The sequence below is a fragment of the Sorex araneus genome, chromosome 2 (genome assembly GCF_027595985.1).
Source record: "Sorex araneus isolate mSorAra2 chromosome 2, mSorAra2.pri, whole genome shotgun sequence".
NCBI lineage: Eukaryota > Metazoa > Chordata > Mammalia > Eulipotyphla > Soricidae > Sorex > Sorex araneus.
In genome coordinates this window covers 41,392,569-41,414,243 of record NC_073303.1, presented here as the reverse complement: position 1 = coordinate 41,414,243, position 21,675 = coordinate 41,392,569, and the positions used below count along the sequence as shown (strand labels likewise).

The window sequence follows — 21,675 nt, the reverse complement described above, 5'->3', positions numbered from 1 at the left end:
TGCCAGCTCATTTATGGTTATAGAAAGCACCTCCATTTCCCATGCTCCAGTGTTGAAGAAGCTTACCATGTTCCCGTCCAGTGCTGGCGTCTCGTTACCAACGGGGTTGACCTTGGCGAAACAGAAAGCAGCTATTTTCAGACACTTAAATTCTTAGTTGGGGGCAAGTTTTTTCAATGTGTTAACTCTTTCTACCTTAATACATAAATTTGTTGCTTAAAAATGTATTTGACTTTTTGACATTGTCCCCATGGTAAAGTGAGTTATTTTTTCCCATTGCCCAATGTAGAGGCTCAAGTTAAGGTCACAAAGTCTGAGCTTGGTTGTGACATACTTGGAACCAACCAGTCAGATGGAATTTTCCTTTTACTTGGAGCCAATACTGGCACATCTGAAGCCATCAGAAGGTGGCATCTGTGACAAACTTGAGCACCAAGTTCAGTGTATCCCCGATGAATAACTATGTTGTTTCATCAAAGGACAAAAGTTGATGTCTGAAACTGAAAATGAGCATCATGGAACTGTGCACCTCACACATGATGTGAGCAATTCTGCAGTACCTGGGGTGTCCAAAAAAGCAAAATCCTTCAGTGTCCCATTTCCTGTGTTCTGTGTCGAGGCACTGTCTCTGATAGACCCCATAGGCTAAAACTTGCCGAAATGCCTGTGCCCTTTACCTCCTAGGTGGGTAGTTTCGCTCACAAGAAGTCATCTGGGGGCTGGAGCGGTAGCACAGCAGGTAGAGCATTTGCCTTGCATGCGGCCGACCCGGGTTCAATTCCCAGCATCTCATATGGTCCTCTGAGCACCGCCAGTGGTAATTCCTAAGTGCAGAGCCAGGAGTAACCCTTGTGCATCACCGGGTGTGAGCCACCAAAAAAGCAAAAAAAAAAAAAGTCATCTGTCTCTTCTGGATGCTGCCTCTGCATGGGAATGCAGGCAGGAAGGGGCAGCACTCTTCCTAGCCTCCCCCTCCCCCAACCCACCTTTTGCTGCACTAAGTCGAAGCCCTGGTGGGAGGAGTTGTGGGCAAGGTAGACTGTACCGCAGGAAAACAGTTATGTGGAGCAAGAAACAAACTTGGCGTTGCATTCTAAATGCAACCAATCAAAAGAGGTGCCCTGGAGTCGGAGGAAAATCTACAGTGCCAAGAACCTCTGAAGATAACTGTCCCCTAGGGACGTCTGGGTAATATTACTGACTGTTCATGGTGTGGGCTGGGTCTTAGAGTTTTGGTTACAGCCATTCAGAAGTGAAGACAACTCCAGTGGCTGCAGGTGAGATGCTTCTCCCACACATGGTAAGATCGGATGACGAGCACTGAAAGTTCTTCATAGAGAACCAAGAATTGAGAAAGGAATTCAGTACTCTGCTCTGAGCAGATGTTTAAAGCAAAATATAATGCTTTTTGAAGAGATGAAAAACGGGGGGAAAGTTAACCATGAGCTGTGTTTCATTGACAAGTGTTTTAAACATGCACTTTTCCCCATAAACATTGTTTTAGAAAAATAACGAGAGACACATCTATGCCATTGATTATTTTTAATGATTTTTGTGCTATGGTTTGACCACAGCATTAAGAACAAGCAGAAAAAGCTGATTTCATAACTAACAAACAGCACTTAGAGCAACATCTTTCCTTTAAAGTATTGCAATGACAGACCTTGGGTCTAAGAACTACATCACCATTGCTCAGTTAAAAGAGGCAGATACACAACAGTTGAAAATCTTTTTCTGTAATTGGGAATTACATTAAAAAGTAAGCACAAGTAGCTGTTTAAAAAGACTTTAATGACTTGTGATAATTGTAGCTCACATGAACAACTATTAAAAAGTTCAAATACAGTTTTACTTTTTCAGTAGACTGCTTTATAATAAAACTTAAATGAACTAAATGCTGTGACTAGTATTGTAAATACTTTTAAAAGCCTTAAACTAGACAAATACACAAATAGAAAGTGTCATTTTTGAAAGCATGAAATGGAAAAAAAAATAGCAAAATACCAACAAGCGCATTCAAATGAACCAGTATCAATAACTAATGTAAGCCTCAATTAGTTCTGTAGAAAGGAAGCAAAGGTGTGGTAACAAATTTTAGTACCTCTGAGTCTAGAACATTCTCTGATGACATCATGCCCAACAGTTCTCCCAAAAGATGGACCTTGGAGGTTGTTTCTAACAGTAATGAACCTCAGTTCTTAATGCTGAATTGCAAGGAAGCCCCTACAACACACAGGCAGGCAGATTCCATGGGCAGCTGGGACAGAGAACACGAGAGAATTCTCTTCATGGCCCTTTCAAAAGTAAAAGGTGGGCTAGCTCTTAGTCCATTCAGCATTAAAAGTTGCATTGTGGAGGCGTTTTTCAGTTTAAGGATAATCGGTAATTTATTTTCCGGAGGATAGGGGTATGGTTCTATCAGAAAATACACCACACAGCAAATTAAAATAAACCGTGGAATTTATTCAAATTTAAATCCTCTGGTGACAATAAACTGGAAATACAGATCAGATGGGCAAGAATGTCACCAAATGCCTGTATGGACGATAACTCTGGCGCGAATGCCCACCTTCACAAACTGATTTTAGTGAACATATGAACGGCTTTTTCTTTCTAGTATTAGAATATCTGAAGCTAAGTGCAGAGGTCACAATCAGACATGGGAAAAACTGAGCTGGAAGATGCTGCGTCAAGAGAGGTGTGACGTAACGTGCAACCAAAAATGAATCTTAATGGCAAAACCTGGTTCTCCTTCCGTGTCAAGGTCACCCTCCGACACCAACAGGAATGGATATAAGATTCTTCACTCGGATGACTGACAGCCAATTATCTTTGAATGATATCCCAGAACAAAACGTTTTTCCTAAGAATGGGGTCTGAAGTGGATTTGTTTTTCCTGAGGTATTTATTCTTTCCCTATAAACTCTACTGCTAGTTCATCGACACCACAGCTTTAAATTGTAAAGAAAAAGGCCCAGAGAGACTTGGGGGCACAGATGGCCATAAAAGCCTCTGTACTGAACTAAATTCTCTGCTGCAGGCCAGTTGACTTCATCTGACATAATTTTTGGAATTTCAACAAAATGTGCACTTTTCACTGGTGGTCTGATGTTTTCGTTCCTACCATATGAGATAATGTCTTTTCATAAAAAGCAAGTTGAAAAATTAATCCTTTTTTTCCCCCTGACTAACCAACACTGTTTCAACCAAGCACTAATTAAGCAGTTATTAAATTAAGAATCATCTAGTGCCAACCAAAAAGCTGTGGGATTCTTTTAATAATTTTTAAAAAAGTTTTCACAGCAAAAATGCAACTCTCAATTGCTATACATACGCTGGTCATAAACTGTGGCTTGCTTGTTCAGACTTCTTTCCCTTGTGTTATAATATTGATATTTAATAGGAAAATAAACTACATAGACTCTTATCTGTATGCATCCATTTGCAAATTTCCTTACAAAAGAGGACAAAGCACATAGGCATTCACAAATTCTATGCCATTTCTGTTAAAATTGGTATCTATACATTATATTACAGTATTAACAATTTGTCGTTCTACCCATTGGGTAGGATATGTGCATAATATATTCAAGTTATATACAGCACCTTACAAATAAAAACAGGAAAAGACAGACAACTGAAAAAGCACCATTGTAAGTGAGGCACAACCAAGGTGGGGCATGGGACGTGGCGGTAGGGAGAGGCACCTTCCTGGATCTGGGCTCTCCAGCCAGGAGCGAGATGCCTTGTTGCTGAAAAACTACTGGCATGCTTGGAAATAACTGACATCGAAGTGCTAAGCATGGCTAGAGTGTAGTCATCTTTGTCTAGCGCTAACTCCCTACCACAGCACACAGACACACTGCGCAGAGAGAGAGGAGGAGGAGGAGGGGCGGGCAAGGCGTTCTAAGCAAGGTCTTCCTACACACAGACATCAGCTTCCTGAAGCAGGAGGTGGCACCCAGCAGCAGCAGCACAGGACCAACCCTGGCATCTGATCCACGGGAACTAAGTCACTTTGGATAGTATAGAAACTGAGGCAGAAAGCCTTATTCCTACGCCCTGGCGGTGCTCCCCCAGCAGGCCACACTGAGTCCTGCCCCTCAGTGTGGAGGGGTTAGGCCACAAGGCCCAGAGGGAACCTGGAGAGAGCCCCAGCGCTGGTGAGTTTTTTCTGTGACTTGGGGCAAAAGCCATTTCTAAATCTGTGACCTTGGTGCATAGACATGGACTTCCTTGCGCCAGCTACCGGCTCGGTCTACATCTGAATCCACCAGGGTGTGGCCACCCAGGAGAGCAGAAGGCATTCCTGCTTCCCAGAGAGAGCTGGGGACACGGGCTGAGTATGTCACCACACAAAAGTCGAATGCCAGGTGCTGGCCTATTTCTGGTGTTTGTCATGCACACCACCAAATTAATACCAAGGGCTGGGATCCTTCCCAGGTTCTCTTGCTTCCCCCTTTCAGACACTGCTGAGTTCTGGGGATTTTGAGACGGTGAACAGAATACCAGTTAACCTGGAGCTGATGCTGGCACTCTAGGAAACAAACCTGAAGCAACAAACAAGACCTGAGACCACCTCCCACCCCATATTCTGGCTCACAAGCTGGGTGCCAGGGACTCGCAAAGCTTTAGGTGCAGGCCTGGGGGCTGCGGGATAGGAACAGGTATGCCTGATCGCAGGTCTGAACCCCACTCGGCTGGAGGATGGCCCTGAAGGGTGCTCCAGACTGAAGTTCTCGACCCCAGGGGAAAATGAAAAATTGGATGGAAGAAACTCGATGCAACTACTGGCCTGGCAGGAAGGCAGGAATCTGGTTTTGCCTGAAACAGAGATGCTTTCTAAAAGTGCTTTTGAGCCCTTCTCATGCTTCTAGAGGAAAGGAAAGTGCTGAAGAGGGAAGGAAGATTGGTAGCAGCTCTGAAGTGCTCAATGGGTGCCGCCCGCCTATGCTGGTGTTTGAGGTTTTTGACTTCTGCTATGTTCTCTGGTACCTTGGAATGTTTGTGGCTGGGACGCCACGTGTTCAAGTGGCGAGAATGGGCAGAATGTGTGCTTTGTCAGTTGTTTGAACCCAGTTTGGCAGCAAGTGAAGAATAGACCAGTTGTTAGAATGATTTGTTTAGCAAACTCACTTGACTTCGACGGCTTCCGTATGTGAAGAGTATCAGAAAAGCAAATAGATGATTTCTGGGAAAGCAAATAGGTGACCTGAAGAAGACTATGTTCCTCGAAGTTAGACTCCAACAGCCTTGGGGCTCTATCAACCCAGACCTACTTGAGACAGTGGAAAAGCTCACACGTAATCGCTCTTCAGTGTGACACTGTGACAATCAACCTGTCACTGATTGCTTTAATCCCGATCTCTCGGGTGGACCCCCAGGGTCCATCCGCAGCACAGGGGTTTCTGGACTACTGGCCTCCAGAGGAGTCTGCACATCTTCACTCTCAGCCTCCTTCTACACCCTGTCAGCAAGTGGCGACAGAACACGGACAGGTCAGCCACAACTTCCCAAAAAGCTGCCGCTCTCCATCACCTTTCCCTTTGTCCCTTCCCTTTCCCTAGGGCAGGAAAATGGATTCAACTTTCAACCTTGGCTCTCAAATAAAATCATTACAGAGGTCCAGCCTCAGAGTCTGACCTTGATGTGCATGAATCTTTAAAAAATGAACTCCCAGAGCAATTCTATGGCGTGGGGGAGGAGGAGGAAACTTTCTTTCACAGGGCCTTGGAAAGTGATTTGATATGTTGTTTTTCCAATACTGTGGACACTTGCAAAATATTTAAGTACTTCAAAAAATTGTTTAAGGTGGAAAGGGATGAAGGCATTTACCAGTTCCTCATCTGAGGGCAAGTAGAAAAGTAAGTATTGTTAAAACTATTTTGAGCTTGAGCTGGATTGGGCCCACTACGTGAGGCAAATCACGGGTAGGCTGGGAGGATGATGTCATCCTCTAAGCTCACACTGCTTCAGAGCAGCCACCTGACTCATAATCCACCCAAGTACTCAGCTGGGACAAGTGCTTCCTGACTGCACCCCACAAGGCAGATCTCGGTTCCACGCTGCAGGGGAGGACCCCCACGTGTTTTATAGCAGCAGCTGGAAAGCATCAGTGAGGCATCAGCGAGGCCTCAGGAGGCTGCCGAAGCAGCAGGAAGGTACCCTCGGCTTCCAAGTCAAGGTTCCTCTACCCTCTGCACACCAGCACACTCACCTCTACATGGTTGGCAGCATGAGTGACCACTGCAGCTGACCTAGCGCTAAGGTGAGCACGTGAAACAGATGAGTAGAATGGAAACCCGACTCCTCCAAAGAAGAGCAGAAAAGAAGACCCCATGACCAAGAGAAGTTGGAGGAAGGAGCAGAGGGCCAGGGCCAAGGCTGTGGTGTAGAACTATCCCTCCAGCGCCCAGTCCACGGCTCCATCACCTCAGGAGACCTGCAGGAGCCCTCACCCTCGTGCTCAGCACAGTGCTCCACGTCACTGCATTGTTCTACCCACTGTGTCAAGACCATCAGGACCTCAGCACAGAGCAGACTCCAAGAGGTCCTGCTCTGGGGAGCACTGGCCGGCCGACTGCCAGCTGCTGCTACATAAACAGATGCTGTGTCCACAGAAGAAACTTATTTATTGTCCATAAGAACACGTGTTTGTAAATATCAGGAGTACTAAAACGAACCCTATAGAAATGTCCTAGTTGCTTTTGAACTCTGGGTTGTGCTTTTTATTTATTTATTTTTTTCCTGTGCTCTTAAAGTCACTTCTCACCCTGCAGAGCTTGGCACTGGTCTGCTTCTGGCCAATGGCCAAGGCTTAGAACGACCCCCACAAGTTTAGGTGGGTTTGGGCACTGCATTCCTCCAGGAATGAGGCGCTGGCACTAGTGAAGTGTGATGGCTTTTATTATGCCAGCAACACAGTGTTCCTCCCTCGGCTCCTGGGGTTTCCCCAGCAGGAAGAGCCGCTCCTAAGTTGCTCACCCATGGGCAGGAGGGGAGTGTCTGGGACCCTCCAGGACAGAGTGGTCTCCAGGACCGAACTGACCACGGTGGGAGGGGGGACACCAGGAGCTACGCTGAGAAGTCACATAGTTCAACAGTATTCCAAGTAACCACCTTGCATTTCAAACAATTTATTGCATAAAATAATATATGTATCTGAGTATGCTTCATGCTACAATGAAAATGAAAAGAAAACAAACACCTAAATTACGCTAGAAGCTGCACTGTGGGGGCTGAGGGCAGTGCTGCATGATGCTGGAGACAGAGGTGCATGTTGGTAAAATACGCAGCCCAAGGCGAGCAGGAGAACTCAGTAAATCAGAAGTGCTGGAGTTTAGTATTTCCTATCTTTACCCCAAAGTCTCAGAATGCTTCGGCGAGGCACTGCTGTTTGCTACAAATCCTTGCAACCAAAGTGACTTTCTTGATTTATGTTAAGTTGGCATATGCTATGCTTTATAGCCCTACATTATCTTTATCTGGCGTGCGTATGGGGAATACTCCAGAGTATTCCTTGGGCCTAATAATAATCCACAGGTGAAAAGACGACATACAGAACTTCACATAAAACAGTTCCCTCATACATATTTTAAACATTTAGTAGTGCAACTTTGAAAAACACATCACAACACAAAGTAACTCCTTGCATTCATCTAACTTCTCCACTTGATACCTTGGCACACAAAACAGGAATTTTTGAATCATATTTTTAAAACAAAATAAAAGTTCCACACCTTGGGAGAAAAAGCAAACTGGCCAATTCTTCCCCATGATAATATATAATAATGCTTCCTTCTTTATTCAGTTAATTATAAAACAGGCCATTCTGGCCGCTTTCTCTACAAAGTCTCCTTTCATAATTAAATAAATCAAATACCTCTTGGGGTTCTGTTTCATGATATCTTAAAGCATCCCTTTCTCTGTTGTACCCACGCCCACCCTTTGTCAAAATCCTCCCCTCTCCTCCCTCCCCTCCCCACCCCCCCTTCCCAACGCCTGTTCCCAAAGAAACACTGTTTGCGGTCAGACCCGATTGAAGTTTGTAGGTTTTCACTTTAGACTGCATGCAATTCCCCTGAAAGGAATCAGAAACAAAGACCACATTTGCACATTTGGTTTTACTTGGTAAAACTGAGCAACACGGTGCGGAGGGGCCCCGGGCCGTGCTTTCTCGCCTCAGCCCAAGTGCACGCAGGAGCGGGGCTCAGACGAGGTTCCCGGGCTTCCGGTCCTTGCCCTGGATGGTCACCACGGTGCTCCCGGAGCCGTCGGGCTGGAAGGGCAGTCTGCTGCCGCGGGGGCCGTGGCTGTGCTGGTGATGGAAGAAGGAGGAGCCCGGGTAGTGCCCCATCACCTCGCTGTACGTGGGGGGTGGCCCCTCCATCCTCCCGTTACTGCTGCAGGTGCTGGCGCTGATGCCCGAATTGCTGCTTGGCGGGCACGGGCCCCCGTGGTACACGGAAATGTCGATCAAATCGCTGTCGAATATGGTTCGGTTGGGCGGGGCCCTCACAGATTCTCGGTTGAGTTCCATCTGCTGTTCGGGGTCCCGCAGCTGGAGCGTGCAGGGCCCCTGGTACGGAGGCGGCTCCTCCCCGTCGGACAGCGAGATGGTGGGGGGCAGGTCAATCTCGTGCTGCACGTAGGGGTAGGTGGGCTGGAAGCGGCTGAAGCGGTCCCTCTGGATAAAGGACGGGGCAGTGAATCTGTCCCGGGATCGAGGGGCGTACATGATCTGCACGGGAAAGGAGAACGTTGTCCCATCAATTACTTAAAAATAAATAAACAAACGGTTCAGGGGGCCCGGAGAGAGAGTGCAGCGTGTAGGGTGCTTGCCTTGCACGTGGCCGACCAGGTTTCAAACCCCGGCATACCACATGGTCCCCTGAACCTTGCTAGAAGTGATTCTTGAGTTAGGAGTAAGCCCTAAGCATCCCAGGTGTGTCCCCCAAAAGAACAAACCCCCAACAAAAGGGTTAAATAGGGGTCTGAGCAACAGTAAGGCGGGGAGGGCGCTTGTCTTGCATGTAGCAGACCCAGGTTTCATCCCTGGCATCCCGCACGTTCCCAAGCCCCTCCAGGAGTGATCCTTGAGCACAAAATCAAGAGTAAGCTCTGAACACTGCTGGCCCCAAAATAAGAGCAAGCAAGCAAGCAAACAAACAAAATATGGTCTATGTGACTATTCTTTCTCATGTCTAGACTTCTTTAGTTATTCTTTCTGGATAAAATTTTCCTGGGCACTAATAAAAAATTTTTTAAAAAACACACTAAAGTTCCTAAGTTTGTAAGTGTACCTCACAGTGATTCACTAATAAAAAAATTTAAAAAAAAAACAGATTACCTCCTAAATCAAACAAAACTCATTAAAAAAAAGTTTCCTGGAATTTCATTTTTAAAAGCTGATGGAACTATGCCTCAAAGAAAACATGATTATTCATTTGTTACCAAAAATGAATGCAGCACAAGTAGGGTGCTTGCCTTGAACATGGCTCACCAATGTTCCATCCAGGCCAGCCAGGAGTAATTCCTGAGTAGAGTTAGGACTAACCCTTGTGCATCTCCAGATGTAGTCCGCAAACCAGAACCAACCAAACAAAAAAATGTATTCAGGTACTATATGTCTTACATAACTTTCTCATCTATTTTACAATCCATTTTCTTTGAGATGAACAATATGTTATACACACAAACATAATACAAAACATGTGTATCTCTATCCATTTGCTTCTCTCACATTTATTAGCATATTATGAGATCATGTAAAGATGAGTGATTCTTAGCCTCTTTGCTTTAAGGGCCTTTAGCACAAATAATTCATAGGATATTCTTAGGAAATCCTTTCCTTACCTTTTTAGCCCAAATTGGAGGCATATGTTTTAATTTAATATTCTCAGTCTCTGTTGTAATACACTGAGCCCTTCCAAATTTTGTTGCAATGGTTTAATTCTCTCCTCCCTCCCATATACACATGGGGTCAGCAACCACCTTCTGCCACATGCACCTCCACCTCTGTCCACCCCTTACCTCTGAAGCACCTGGTCCAGGCCCAGAACTGTCTGATGGCCACAGGCGTCCTTCCTGGTGGGATGTGTGGGGCAGCAGGGAAGAAAAAGATCACAAGAAAATCTTTAGATTCATAAAGCAGCATCCCAAGTTATGGGATCCTTCCCTCTCTGAGAGTAGCAGACCTATTTTAAGACAGAGAACAAAGGAAGGGCTCCCCTTCCACATTTAACATCAAAATGGGGACTATGGGGACTTGGACTAAAGAAAGAGCAGGAAAGGTAAGACCTGGCTATAAGACATGTGAAGCAAACTGATATTAGAGAGATCTGAAGAAAAATATCTTTCGGTTTTCATTATTCAAGATGGTCAACAAGGTACATTGAGTCATGCCAGGATTTGAGTAGAGTTAAGGATACCTAAGGTCTGGTGTGGATGACTTTTTCCCCCTATGTCCACCACAATGTACCTAAGCCCACAGATTGGCACCCAACTTGAAAACTGAAGTTCCAAAGCTTGAATGTTTTACCAGCATTTTCTGGGGGTGTTTTTTCCCCCAGTATCTGACATCTATTTGCTTAACTTTCTTTAAAAAAAAATATTTGGACTGGGGGCTGGAGAGCTAGCACAGCGAGTAGGGTGCTTGCCTTGCTTGCAGCCAACCTGGGTTCAATCCCCGGCATCCCATATGGTCCCTTGAGCACTGCCAGGAGTAATTCCTGAGTGCAGGGCCAGGAGTAACCCCTGAGCATCACTGGTTGTGGCTCCAAAACAAAAACAACCAGAAAAAAAGTTTGGTCTGACTGACAAGGTGACAAGTAGCCAGTAGGCATTATGAAAGGCCATTTTTTAATAGCTTAAATTTGTCAACAAAGATTTGCACATGTTGGTTGGGTGTTTAACTAAAGGCCTGCTGCTATAATAAAGAGAAGTGGGGGAACTAACATGCTAGGGGAATGGATATGCCTTTTTTGAAAGGGGTTGAGGGTATACCCGACTCAGGGATCACTCCTAGTCAGGCTCCGGAGACCGTATGTGGTGCTACGGATTAAATCTGGGCCAGCTGTGTGCAAAGCAAGCACCCTAGCTAGCTAGACACTGTACTATTTCTTTGCTCTTACCTTTCCCACACTTTCTTTTTGTTCCCAGGGATTAATTTACATGACTTTGTGTGATCTGTGGCCTTCCAGAGTGTCACCCACAAGTACAGACACCCCTAAGTCTAGACACAAAGGTCAGTCATCTTGGCTCTTTGGTAGGTGGCATTCCAGTTCAATTCCTGACTCACTGCTAAACACAGAGTTGTTCATGGGATGTAGAGCTGGGCCTACACATTCAACCAACTCTGGAATGACCACAGGACTAGCAGCAAGGTGATAAGTGAAGCCTGCAGAATTTAGAGGAACTTTGGGTTTAAGGTCTTGACCATAACGTTCTGGAATGGACCATGACACCATTGACTAAACAGGTAACTAAAGTTGAATATGATGAAGTAGCTGTCCAAGCCCCCAGGGCCACCCTTCCCTGGCCTCAGCAGCTCACGCTGTACTTCTAAGTGGGTCATTCTGTATGGGGCCTGCCCACTGGCCACCTCACCATTGCATACGGGACCCTTCCATCCTGACAACAGCACCAGAACACAAGAAAAATACCACGTGACAACCCAGTGCGCTGGGGAGTGGCTGGAAATATCACAAGCAGAGGAAGGGGGACAGAGAACCCGAAGTAGGGCCTGCCGTTTTCTGAGAACGCCAATGACTGCTCCCCATGACTTGATTTCCTCTAAGATTAGGAGCACTGGGGAAAGAGATGCTGAGTAAGAGATCCATGTCAAGTCTTGCGCACACTCAGTCTTAACATTTCACCGCTCTCCGCCACCTCCTTGCTGCTCAATCTATTGGTGCTTTTTGTCCTGTCCTTGTGGCAACAATTTTCTCTTTTGCTTACCCTCTCCTTCTTCACACCCTGACTCTCTTCTGATCACACTGCTCGGTTCTGGTGTGCAATTGTGGGAGGTGTGCTAGCTTTTCCTTGGGTTACGTGTTGGGATTTCCCAGAGTTCAGACCACTCGATTCCCTCCTGGCTTTTACAAACATTCTTCTGGGTTTGGGTGTCTGGGGGCAATGATAGTCTTCTAAAAACTAACTTCTAAAAGCATCTAACACGGAGCACTGACTTCTGTCCCCACATCTCTCCCCCACTGTGTGTCTGTGGCCCCCATTCTCCCTCACCCCGCACCACTCCCTTGAGTGCCACTCATGCTCTTTTAATAACAAGGAGATCCATGTCACTGGCCACTGCCCCTGCCTCAATTCCTTCACTCTTACAGAATACATTTTTCAAACTCTTCCCTCACAAGGTACACAGGAGTCAGTAGAGCTCTGAGGTCTCGGAGATGCAATAATAACAGGAGAAGGGATAGTCCGCAGCCCAGAAAACTCATTCCAGCTCTGTGCCCCGTGCGGATATGTGATGAATCCAGAGCTGGCAGAAGGGCAGGATTTGGACCAGACCCGGAGTCAGGGTCTGTAGCAGTTAGTCTTGTCGCTCTGACTACCCCCTCTGAGCTGTCCCCATCAGGTGGTCCACCATGGGGATGGGAAATCCTCTGGCCAGGATCTGACTGTGGAACCACAACATCTGAGGCTTTTCTGACAACTGGATGACGGGGATGGCTGAGCACAAAGACACAGACCCTCTTGTCTAGGCCCCTCAGTTCTCATGGCCGAACACTAGCAAGGGCATACATTGAGAGAAGGAACTTGCCGAGCCGTGGCATCGCAAGCAGCAATTAAAGTAGCAGTATTCCTGGAACCTCCTTTGGGGTGGTGGTTTGGGCCACAGCAGGCTGTGCTCAGAGCTTACTCTTAACTCTGTGCTCAGGGATCACTCCTAGTGGGGCTCAGAAACCATATACGGTGCCGGGGATCAAAAGGAGGTTGGCTATGTGCAAGGTAAGCACTCTACCGGCTGTCCTATCTCTCTGGTCCTTTTTTCCTTCCCTCTTTATACACATACTGAATAGATCCGACCACAGATCACACACAATTTACACCACGTACTGCAACACCTTTTCATGAGGCCTTGGAGCTAATGCAGGAACCCTGGACAAAGCTAAAGTTCCCTTGTTCCACTTAAAAATGCACACAAGGAAATAAACTAGTGAAACATTATTCTAGGGGTCATGTCAATGAATGAAGGCTTAATTTTTTTTTTAACTGAATCACAGTGAGATACACAGTTAGAAAGTTGTTCATGATTGGGTTTCAGTTATATAATGTTCCAACACCTTCCCTTCACCAGTGCGTATTTCCTACCATTAATGTCTCCAGCTTCCCTACATCCCCGTTCCCCCTGCCTGTCTTTGTGGCAGGCACTTTTCTTCTCTGTTTCCTCTTTCTCTCTATTTCTTCCTCTCTCTCCCTCTCTCTCTTTCTTTCCTTTTGTGTATTATGGTTCACAAAAAAGACACTGAAAAGTTATCATATATATTCCTTTACCTACTTTCAATACTCAGTTCTTGTCCAGAGTTATCATTGCTAAGTATTGTTATCATACTGGTCCCTTCTCTATCCTACCTGCTCTTTGGCCCCTCACTGCCTTCCCCCCCATTGTGGCAAGCTTCCAACCATTGATCAGTCCTCCTGCTCCTGTTCTACCTGTCTTGGATATTAGTCTCATATTAACTTTTTATATCCCACAACTGAGTGCAGTTATTCTATATCTGTTCCTCTTCTTACACTTATTCATTATTGGTGTGTATGTTGAGTAGTCCAGACTTTTTGAGGAATGGACATTTCTCAAAAAACTGAAAATTGAGCTCCCATTTGACCCAGAAATATCACTTCTGGGAAATACCACACCTGGGGACCCAAAAACACACCACAGAAATACTGCATTTTTATGTTCATTGCAGCACTGTTCATAATAGCCAGAATCTGGAAACAACCCGAATGGCAGAGAATGCAGGCTTTTTAAAAAGGCATATTATTCTCAAGTCACTCCTGTTATATCTCTAATTAGTACCACTGATTCAAGTTACATAAAAACTGAGTAGGATCACATATCACTCCAAGATGCTTGCAAGAAGGGCATCCAAACTTGGGAAGGAGTGAGGGGTGTGGGAGGTGCCCCCCCACCCCGTAAACACTGCCTCGCATGCATGCTTCTCACTTTCTAGCATTCTCCCTGCATGGCAGGTGACAATCAATTGTCTAATGATAATGGAATATTAACTGGATAGATGACACGGCATGAATCTGTCAAGACAAGTCAACTCTTAACTGGGAAAGCCCTTGGCAGAATCCTAGACCCCTGGTTTTCAATCTTTGACCAAAAGCCACTAACTTAGTTTCTCCAAGTCCACAAAAGGAGGCAGTTTTTATGAGTTGAGGCTCAGCTACAACCACATTGTACATTCCTTAGCAGTACCACATATAGAAGTATTCAGTAAGTGACAACTCTTAACATTATAGGTAACACTAACTTCTTTAATACGCAGCTAAATATAACTCCAGTTATTTATTTTTAATTAGTTCAGAAGCCAAAGGAATAGTATGGGACATCACATCCTTGCCTTTCATGCAAGTGACCCTGTCTTGATCCCCGATAATGCATATAGTCCCCGAGAACCAGCAGGGGTCACTCCTGAGCACAAAGTCAGGAATAACCCCTGAGCACTGCTGGTTGTGCCCTGCCCCCACCTCCCAATTTAAAAAAAAAGTTCCTTAAATTTATTTAAATACTACTTATTTAAAATTTTTGTTTATTTATAACCTGAGTGCTCATAAACAGATAACTGGATTTAAAAAAAACTATGCTACATCTACACAATGGGATGCTATGCAGCCACCAGGTAAAATGAAGTCATAAAATTTGCTTATAGATGGATGGACGTGGAGAGTATAATGCTGACTGAAATGAATCAGAGGGAGAGGAACAGACATAGACTGATTGCACTCATTTGTGGGATATAAAAAACACAGGATGAGGCTAATGCCCAAGGACAGTGGGAATGAGGGCCAGGAGGACTGGTCCATAGTTGGAAGCTTGCCAAAAGTTGGGGAAAGGACAGTTAGGACCACAATGACAATGATGGTTGGAAATGATCACTCTGGACAAGAACTGAGTGCTGAGAGGAGGTAAAGGGATATACATCATAACCTTTTAGTAATATCACTTATATCACTTGTCATCTCGTTGATCCTTGATTTGCTCGAGTGGGCACCAGTAACGTCTCCATTTGTCCCTGTCGTGTGCTAGTGTAGCCCAATGATATCTGCTCGCTCCAGGAACAGGAAGAGCCTCAAATCATTCTTTCAGGTTTTTGATGAAGAAGTCTGACCATCTCACTGGTGGACGGCCACACGGTCTTTTGACGTCCGGTGGAATCCAGTCAGTAACAGCTCTAGCCCAGCAGTCATCTCTGAATTGCATAACGTGTCTGGTTCATCTGATTTTTGACACCTTGGCAAACGAGACAGCATCCCTGATTCTTGACCGTCGACGGAGGTTGGAATTCTGGGTTCCTTCTCTCACTTGAGTGAAACGTGATACTCCTAACATAGCTCTTTCGACTCCCCTTTGGGATACCCAAATAGCGTTCCCATCCTGTTTGTGTAGGGCCCAGGTCTTTGAGGCCTATGTTAGTACAGGAAGAACAGTGGAGTCGAAAAGATGTGCCCAGAGCCAGAGGTTCTTCATCCTCTTAACCACTTCTTCGATGCTCATAAAGAGATTCCACGCTGCTCTCTTCCTCCTGTGAAGTTCTGGCGTCAAGTCATTCCTCATGTTGATTTCTCAACCCAGGTACACATAGCTGCTGCATTTGGAGATGTTCATTCCATTGAGAGCAAATGGAACGTCAGGGACTAATTCATTTTTCATCAACATTGTCTTTGTGAGATTCAGCTGCAGTCTGACATTTCCACACTCATGGTTGAAGTCGGACAGAATTTGTGCCTCTTGGCTAACGTTTGGTATTATGAGAACGATGTCATTAGTGAAGCGGAGGTGCTGTAGTTGACCATCTATCTTCACTCCCATTCTTTTTCATTCCAGTTGTTGCATGATGTTCTTGAGGGTAGCACTGAAGAGTTTCGGTGAAATGGTATCACCCTGCCAAACCCCTCTCTTTATGTCAATGATCACTTCCTTGTAGAAAGGTGAGATCCTGGTGGTGAACCCGTAATACAGCTCATGGAGGATCTTGATGTACTGACTTTGAACGCCCCATTTAGCTAGGGCTTCGATGACTGCTTCAGTCTCAACAGAATCGAAGGCCTTCTTTAAATGGATGAATGTTAGACAGAGCGGCATCTTGAACTCTCACGGAACTTCGATGAGTTTGGTCACTGTGTGAATATGGTCGATCGTGCTGAATCCTTTTCGGAACACGTCTTGCTCGCATGGTTTTCCTTCGTCTAGTTTTCTGCCTATTCTATTCAGGTTGACTTGAGTGAACAACTTGTAGACGACGGATAACAGGAAGATTGGGCAATAGTTGCCGATGTCGTGGATGTCTCCCTTGTACAACAGAATGTTCCTGCTGGTTTTCCATTGGGATGAAACCTTGCATTCAGACAGGTAGCGTGTGAAGAGCCGAGCCAGTGTATTGATGAGTACTGGTGGCAGATTCTTCAGGTGTTCTGGTCTGACCTTCTCTGGACTGGGTGCTGTATGCGTCTTTACTAATGAAATGGCATGCCGGATTTTGGAAGGGAGGACGTTGGGAATGACATATCCATCCTGCAGAATTTGGTATGTGGGCAGTTGGATGTGGCTGTCGAAGAGATCCAAATAGAAGTTGTGACTAATCCTCTCCATTGCCTTTCTGGGAGATGTGATAGATCCATCAGGACGTTGGAGGGCAGTCATCTTGATCTTGTAGATGGCAAAGGAGAGGCAAGCATTGCAAATACTTTTCCCCATTTCTGCTGCATCAGCCAACACTGCTGCTCTTCTCTCTTTGAGGTCTTTCTTTATCGCTTCTCTGCACAGCTTTGTGAACTTGGACGTTAGCATGTGGTTGCCTGAGGCTCGTGCCAAACCACATTGGTTGTGAGCTCATTGGTGAATGAGCTCGAGAGTTTCCGAAGACAAGCATCTGTGGCTTTCCCACTCTTGGCATTTTTTGCGCAATCATGGAGGTGCTGAACCAGTCGATTGTATTCCTCGTCGATGTTGTCAATGAAGGCATCTTCCCACATTGCTGCAATAGTGCCAAAGAGCCCCCAGTTGGTGGTCATTCTGGGAGTTCTCTTCTTAAACTCAAACTTTGCAGTCCTTTCTCCCCGCTCTGTGAAGTAGAATCTTGCACGAAGGAGACAGTGGTCCGATCCCATTTGGAATTTTGGAACAACAGCGACATCAGTCAGGCAAAACCTTCAATTGAATATGATGTGGTCAATTTTCTTGTGGAACTGTCCACCAGGAGACTCCCATGTCCAACATTTAGATTCGGCCTTCTGGAACTGCGAATTACTTTGGATGGTCTTGGTCTACATGATGAACTCAGACAGTCTCTCACCCTGTTCGTTCCATTCTAGTCTATGGGACCCAAAGTGGAGTTCTTCGGGCAACCTTCTTGGTCCTATCTTGGCATTAAAATCACCAACAATGATCTTGTAGGAGCTGTGGTCTTCTTTATAGAACTTCTCCAGCTCCATGTAGAACTTCTCAATTTCTTCTTCATCGTAGCTGGATGCTGGTGCGCAGATGACGAAGATAAAACTGCCGGCAGTGAGCCACATCTATTCAAGTGTAATCATCTGATTCAGGTTGTTAGGCATTCAAATGAATCAATGCTCATGGCCAAGTTCATGTTGACGAGGACACCGACACCACCGACACCTCTGTTGTTACATGTTCCAAGTAAGAGTTCTCCAGTGTCGAAAATGGCATAATGTGATTGATGCCTTCTCGTTTTGGTCAGACCAATGATGCTGTACTTGATCTTCTGGGCTTGCACCATCAGGTCCTCGATGGATGCTTCTGATGCCAGCGTACATGCGTTGAAAGTACAGTCATTTTAGTCTTTCCTCGTTTTGGCAGTCTAGTTAGTCCCTGAGATTTTATCAGCCTCTCCTTGCTTATCCTTCTTAACGCTGCCGTATTGGGGGCTCTTTTGGTGTCAGGCAAATGAGGCCCATTGTTGTTACTGTTGTTGGCATATAGAGTACTGAAAACCATAATGGCCAAAAGGGGAGAGAGACAGAGACAGAGACAGAGACAGAGACAGAGACAGAGAAACAGACAGAGAGGTGTCTGCCATAGAGGCAGGGTGGAGGGGTGACCTGAGGGAAACTAGGGACATGGTGGTGGGAATTGTGCAGGGGTGAAGGGAGGAGTGTTGAAACATTGTATGACTGAAACCCAATCATGAACAATTTTGCAACTGTGTATCTCATGGTGATTCAACAACAACAATAGCAAGGACAAAGTAAAATCTAGAAGTCCAAGAGAAGTTTAAGAAAAGTTGCAACTGTCCCAGATTTCTTCAGGGATTTTCTCAGAAGCTTGGGAGCTGTCTCCTAGCCCAGCATGACCACAGTGCCCCTCACAACAGGCTCTATTCCTTGGCTTCATACTGTTGGCTTTCAACAAACCCCCAGATGCTCCACAGTAAAAAAGGCCCACAGTTACACAATGATTTGCTCTCAGTCTCTGTATTGCAAGCCACAGTGACCAAAGAGAGACAGAGACAGAGGAGAGAGAGATGGGGCCAGAGAGAGAGAAAGAAGGAAAATGCCTGCCATAGAGATGGGCTGTGGGGAGGCGGGCGGGAGGGAAACTGGGGGACGTTGGTGGTGGGAAATGTATACTGGTGAAGGAACAGGTGCTGGAACACCATCTGACTGAACCCTAACCATGAACAGCTTTGTAACTCTGTATATCATGGTGATACCCAGGTCCTCTGGCTGTCATGGGGAGAGGTGAAAAAACCCAACTCGATAGTATTCCCTGTTGTCATGAGTTTCTACTTTATTTTGGAATTTTTTTCTCCTTAAGGTGAGATCTTTATTGTGAACAAATAATGAATTTTTGTCCTTCTCCTGCTAATGAGAGCCTCACAGACAGGCTGATCAAGGACCATTTCTTGAGAAGTTGAGATTCTTCTTCAGAATCTGTAAGGCTGGGAACAGCGTGGGTTACAAAGATAAGCTGATGGGGGGTCCGCTTTTCCCCTGACAGTGTCCTCCCTCTAGATCCACGGACAATACAGTCACAGACGTACACACGCACTATCACATGTTCAGAAGTTGCCTTTGATGCAAGTACTTGGAATCATAGTCTGGTCCTCCAGCCTCCTAGGAACCCACCGAGACACAGATCTACTGATCTCTTAGCCACCCCGTGGATGCGCTGGTTCATTATCAAGGGGCTAGATCAGGATCACTGTCAACAGTGAATCTTTAGACAAAGGAACACAGGACAACTCCAAATCTTGCAGGTCATGCATGATGAAAATTTGCTTCACAGTTTTCTCTTCTGCATGGTCAGTGGAGAACCATTTTGACCAATATTCCCATAATTGAATTTTCTTGACACAAAAACATTGTCATTAAAGAATTTTTAAAAACTCACTAGAGGGTCAGTGGGAAGGGAGCTTGCCTTTCACCTGGGCAATCGGGGTTTGATCCCTAGTATACCACATGGTCCCACTGCACAGAGCCAGGAGTAAGCCCTGAACTCTCCTGGGAGTGTGACCCTCAAACAAAAACAAATCACTCGAGCTTCAAATGACTGTCTTTATGATGCCAATGGTTATGATGTCTAATTTTTGAACCTGGAACACAATGACTAAATTAGTTTCTCATTAAATTCTAACCATTGGAATATTTTTGGAGGTGAGTGTGAAACAAAAATTGCCTTGTCTGCTTTTTAGAAAATCATGCTAAAACACACGTAACAAAAAATTTTGGAGGGGGAGAAATGATTCATACCTGACAATGCTCTGTGGCTACTCCTGGCTCTGTACTCAGAAATTACTACTCCTGGCAGTGTGTGTGGGACCATATGGGACGCTGGGGATCAAACCCGGGTTGACCATGTGCAAAGTAAACGCCCTACCCACTGTACTATCGCTCCAGTCCTGTATAACAATTTTTTTTTCTTTTTGGGTCACACCCAGCGATGCTCAGGGGTTACTCCTGGCTTTGCACTCAGGAATTGCTCCTGGCAGTGCTTGGGGGACCATATGGGATGCCGGGGATCGAACCCGGGTCAGCCGCGTGCAAGGCGAACGCCCTACCCACTGTGCTATCGCTCCGGCCCCAATTTTTTAATTGTAGTTATTTGTACAAATGTTCAGTTCTATGGCATTAAGGGTATTTACCTTGTCACGCAACTGTCACTTAAAGAACTTACTCATTTTCCCAAACTGAAATGTCATAGCTAGGAAACTCCCTGATCCCCTCCTCTTCTCTGCTGCTGGTAAGCATCCTACTTTCTGCCCCTATAAATCTGACCATAGCAGGTATCTAATATAAATGGAATCAGTATTTGTCATTCTGTGGACACACATTGTAATATGTCTGTATTCTACTCAGGATCTTGGCCTTTGAAGTTCATTCCTGCTGAGGCATGTGGCAGCATTTCAGTATGTTTCAAGGCCAAGTGATAGTCAGTTGTACCACATTTCTTTATTCAATCATCTCTTAATGGGTGGCATGATTGTTTCTGCCTTTTGGCTACTATGAATAATGCTCCTACGAACAGGGGTATACACTGCCAACTCTTTCAGTCTCAACTTTTAATTCTTTGGGGCATATACTCAGAAATGGAATTGTTGGCTCATATGGAAATTTCACGGATCATTTGTGGAGAAGCTGAGCTACTGGCTTTACCGTTTTACGTTCCCAGCAGCAATGCACAAGTTTCAACTTCTGTGTAACTTCACCACACTTGCCATTTTCTGTTTTGTTTTCCTTCGGTAATAGCCAATGTGTGTGGCATGGTTATCTCATTATGGTTTGGATTTGCATTTCCCTAACGATTACTATATTAAGTCAGAATTCTCTAGAGAAAAGAAGCAATAGGGTCTGTGTTATTTGGGTCTTAGAAAATTAACTTCCACATTGGCAAGAGAATGTTTTCTTTACTTAATCTATCATGTCAAATACTAATTTCTTCTGGAATTAGTCTAACAGAATCTCCAGAAATTCTGTTTTCTCAGCAAGCTGGGTACCTTAATAGCCAAGTCAAACTGAGACAAAAAAATTAACCATTACAAATTGGTGATACCAACCTCTTCTCAGTGCATAGAAACCATCTGTATATCTATACCTGTAGATGTGTCTGCTCAGGTCCTTTGCCCATTTTAAAATTTGGTTATTTATTGTCTGGACTGGAGCGATAGCACAGTGGGTAGGGCATTTGCCTTGCATGCGGCTGATTCCTCCGCCCCTCTCGGAGAGCCCAGCAAGCTACCAAGAGTATCCCGCCTGCACGGCAGAGCCTGGCAAGCTATCCGTGTTGTATTCGATATGCCAAAAACAGTAACAAGAAGTCTCACAATGGAGATGTTACTGGTGCCCGCTCGAGTAAATCGATGAACAATGGGATGACAGTGCTACAGTGCTATTATCTGAACTGCGAGTTATGGAAATCTTATCTACTCTGGATATTAATCACTATTATACTTATGATTTGTAAATATCTTT

General features: G+C 45.3%; 1 protein-coding gene across 2 annotated transcripts in view; it reads right to left on the bottom strand.

Moving 5' to 3' along the window:
- Window positions 1-8,000: 8,000 nt before the first annotated feature.
- LDLRAD4 (low density lipoprotein receptor class A domain containing 4) overlaps window positions 8,001-21,675 on the bottom strand; it is a 387,875-nt gene continuing 374,200 nt past the window's right edge. For both annotated transcript variants that reach the window (XM_055127077.1, XM_055127078.1), the window contains 2 exons: window positions 10,033-10,086; window positions 8,001-8,740 (listed from right to left, as the gene is read on the bottom strand). In XM_055127077.1, the coding sequence (XP_054983052.1) occupies window positions 8,210-8,740; window positions 10,033-10,086 (585 nt within the window). In that variant the 3' untranslated portion in view covers window positions 8,001-8,209. The remainder of the gene's footprint in view (window positions 8,741-10,032; window positions 10,087-21,675) is intronic.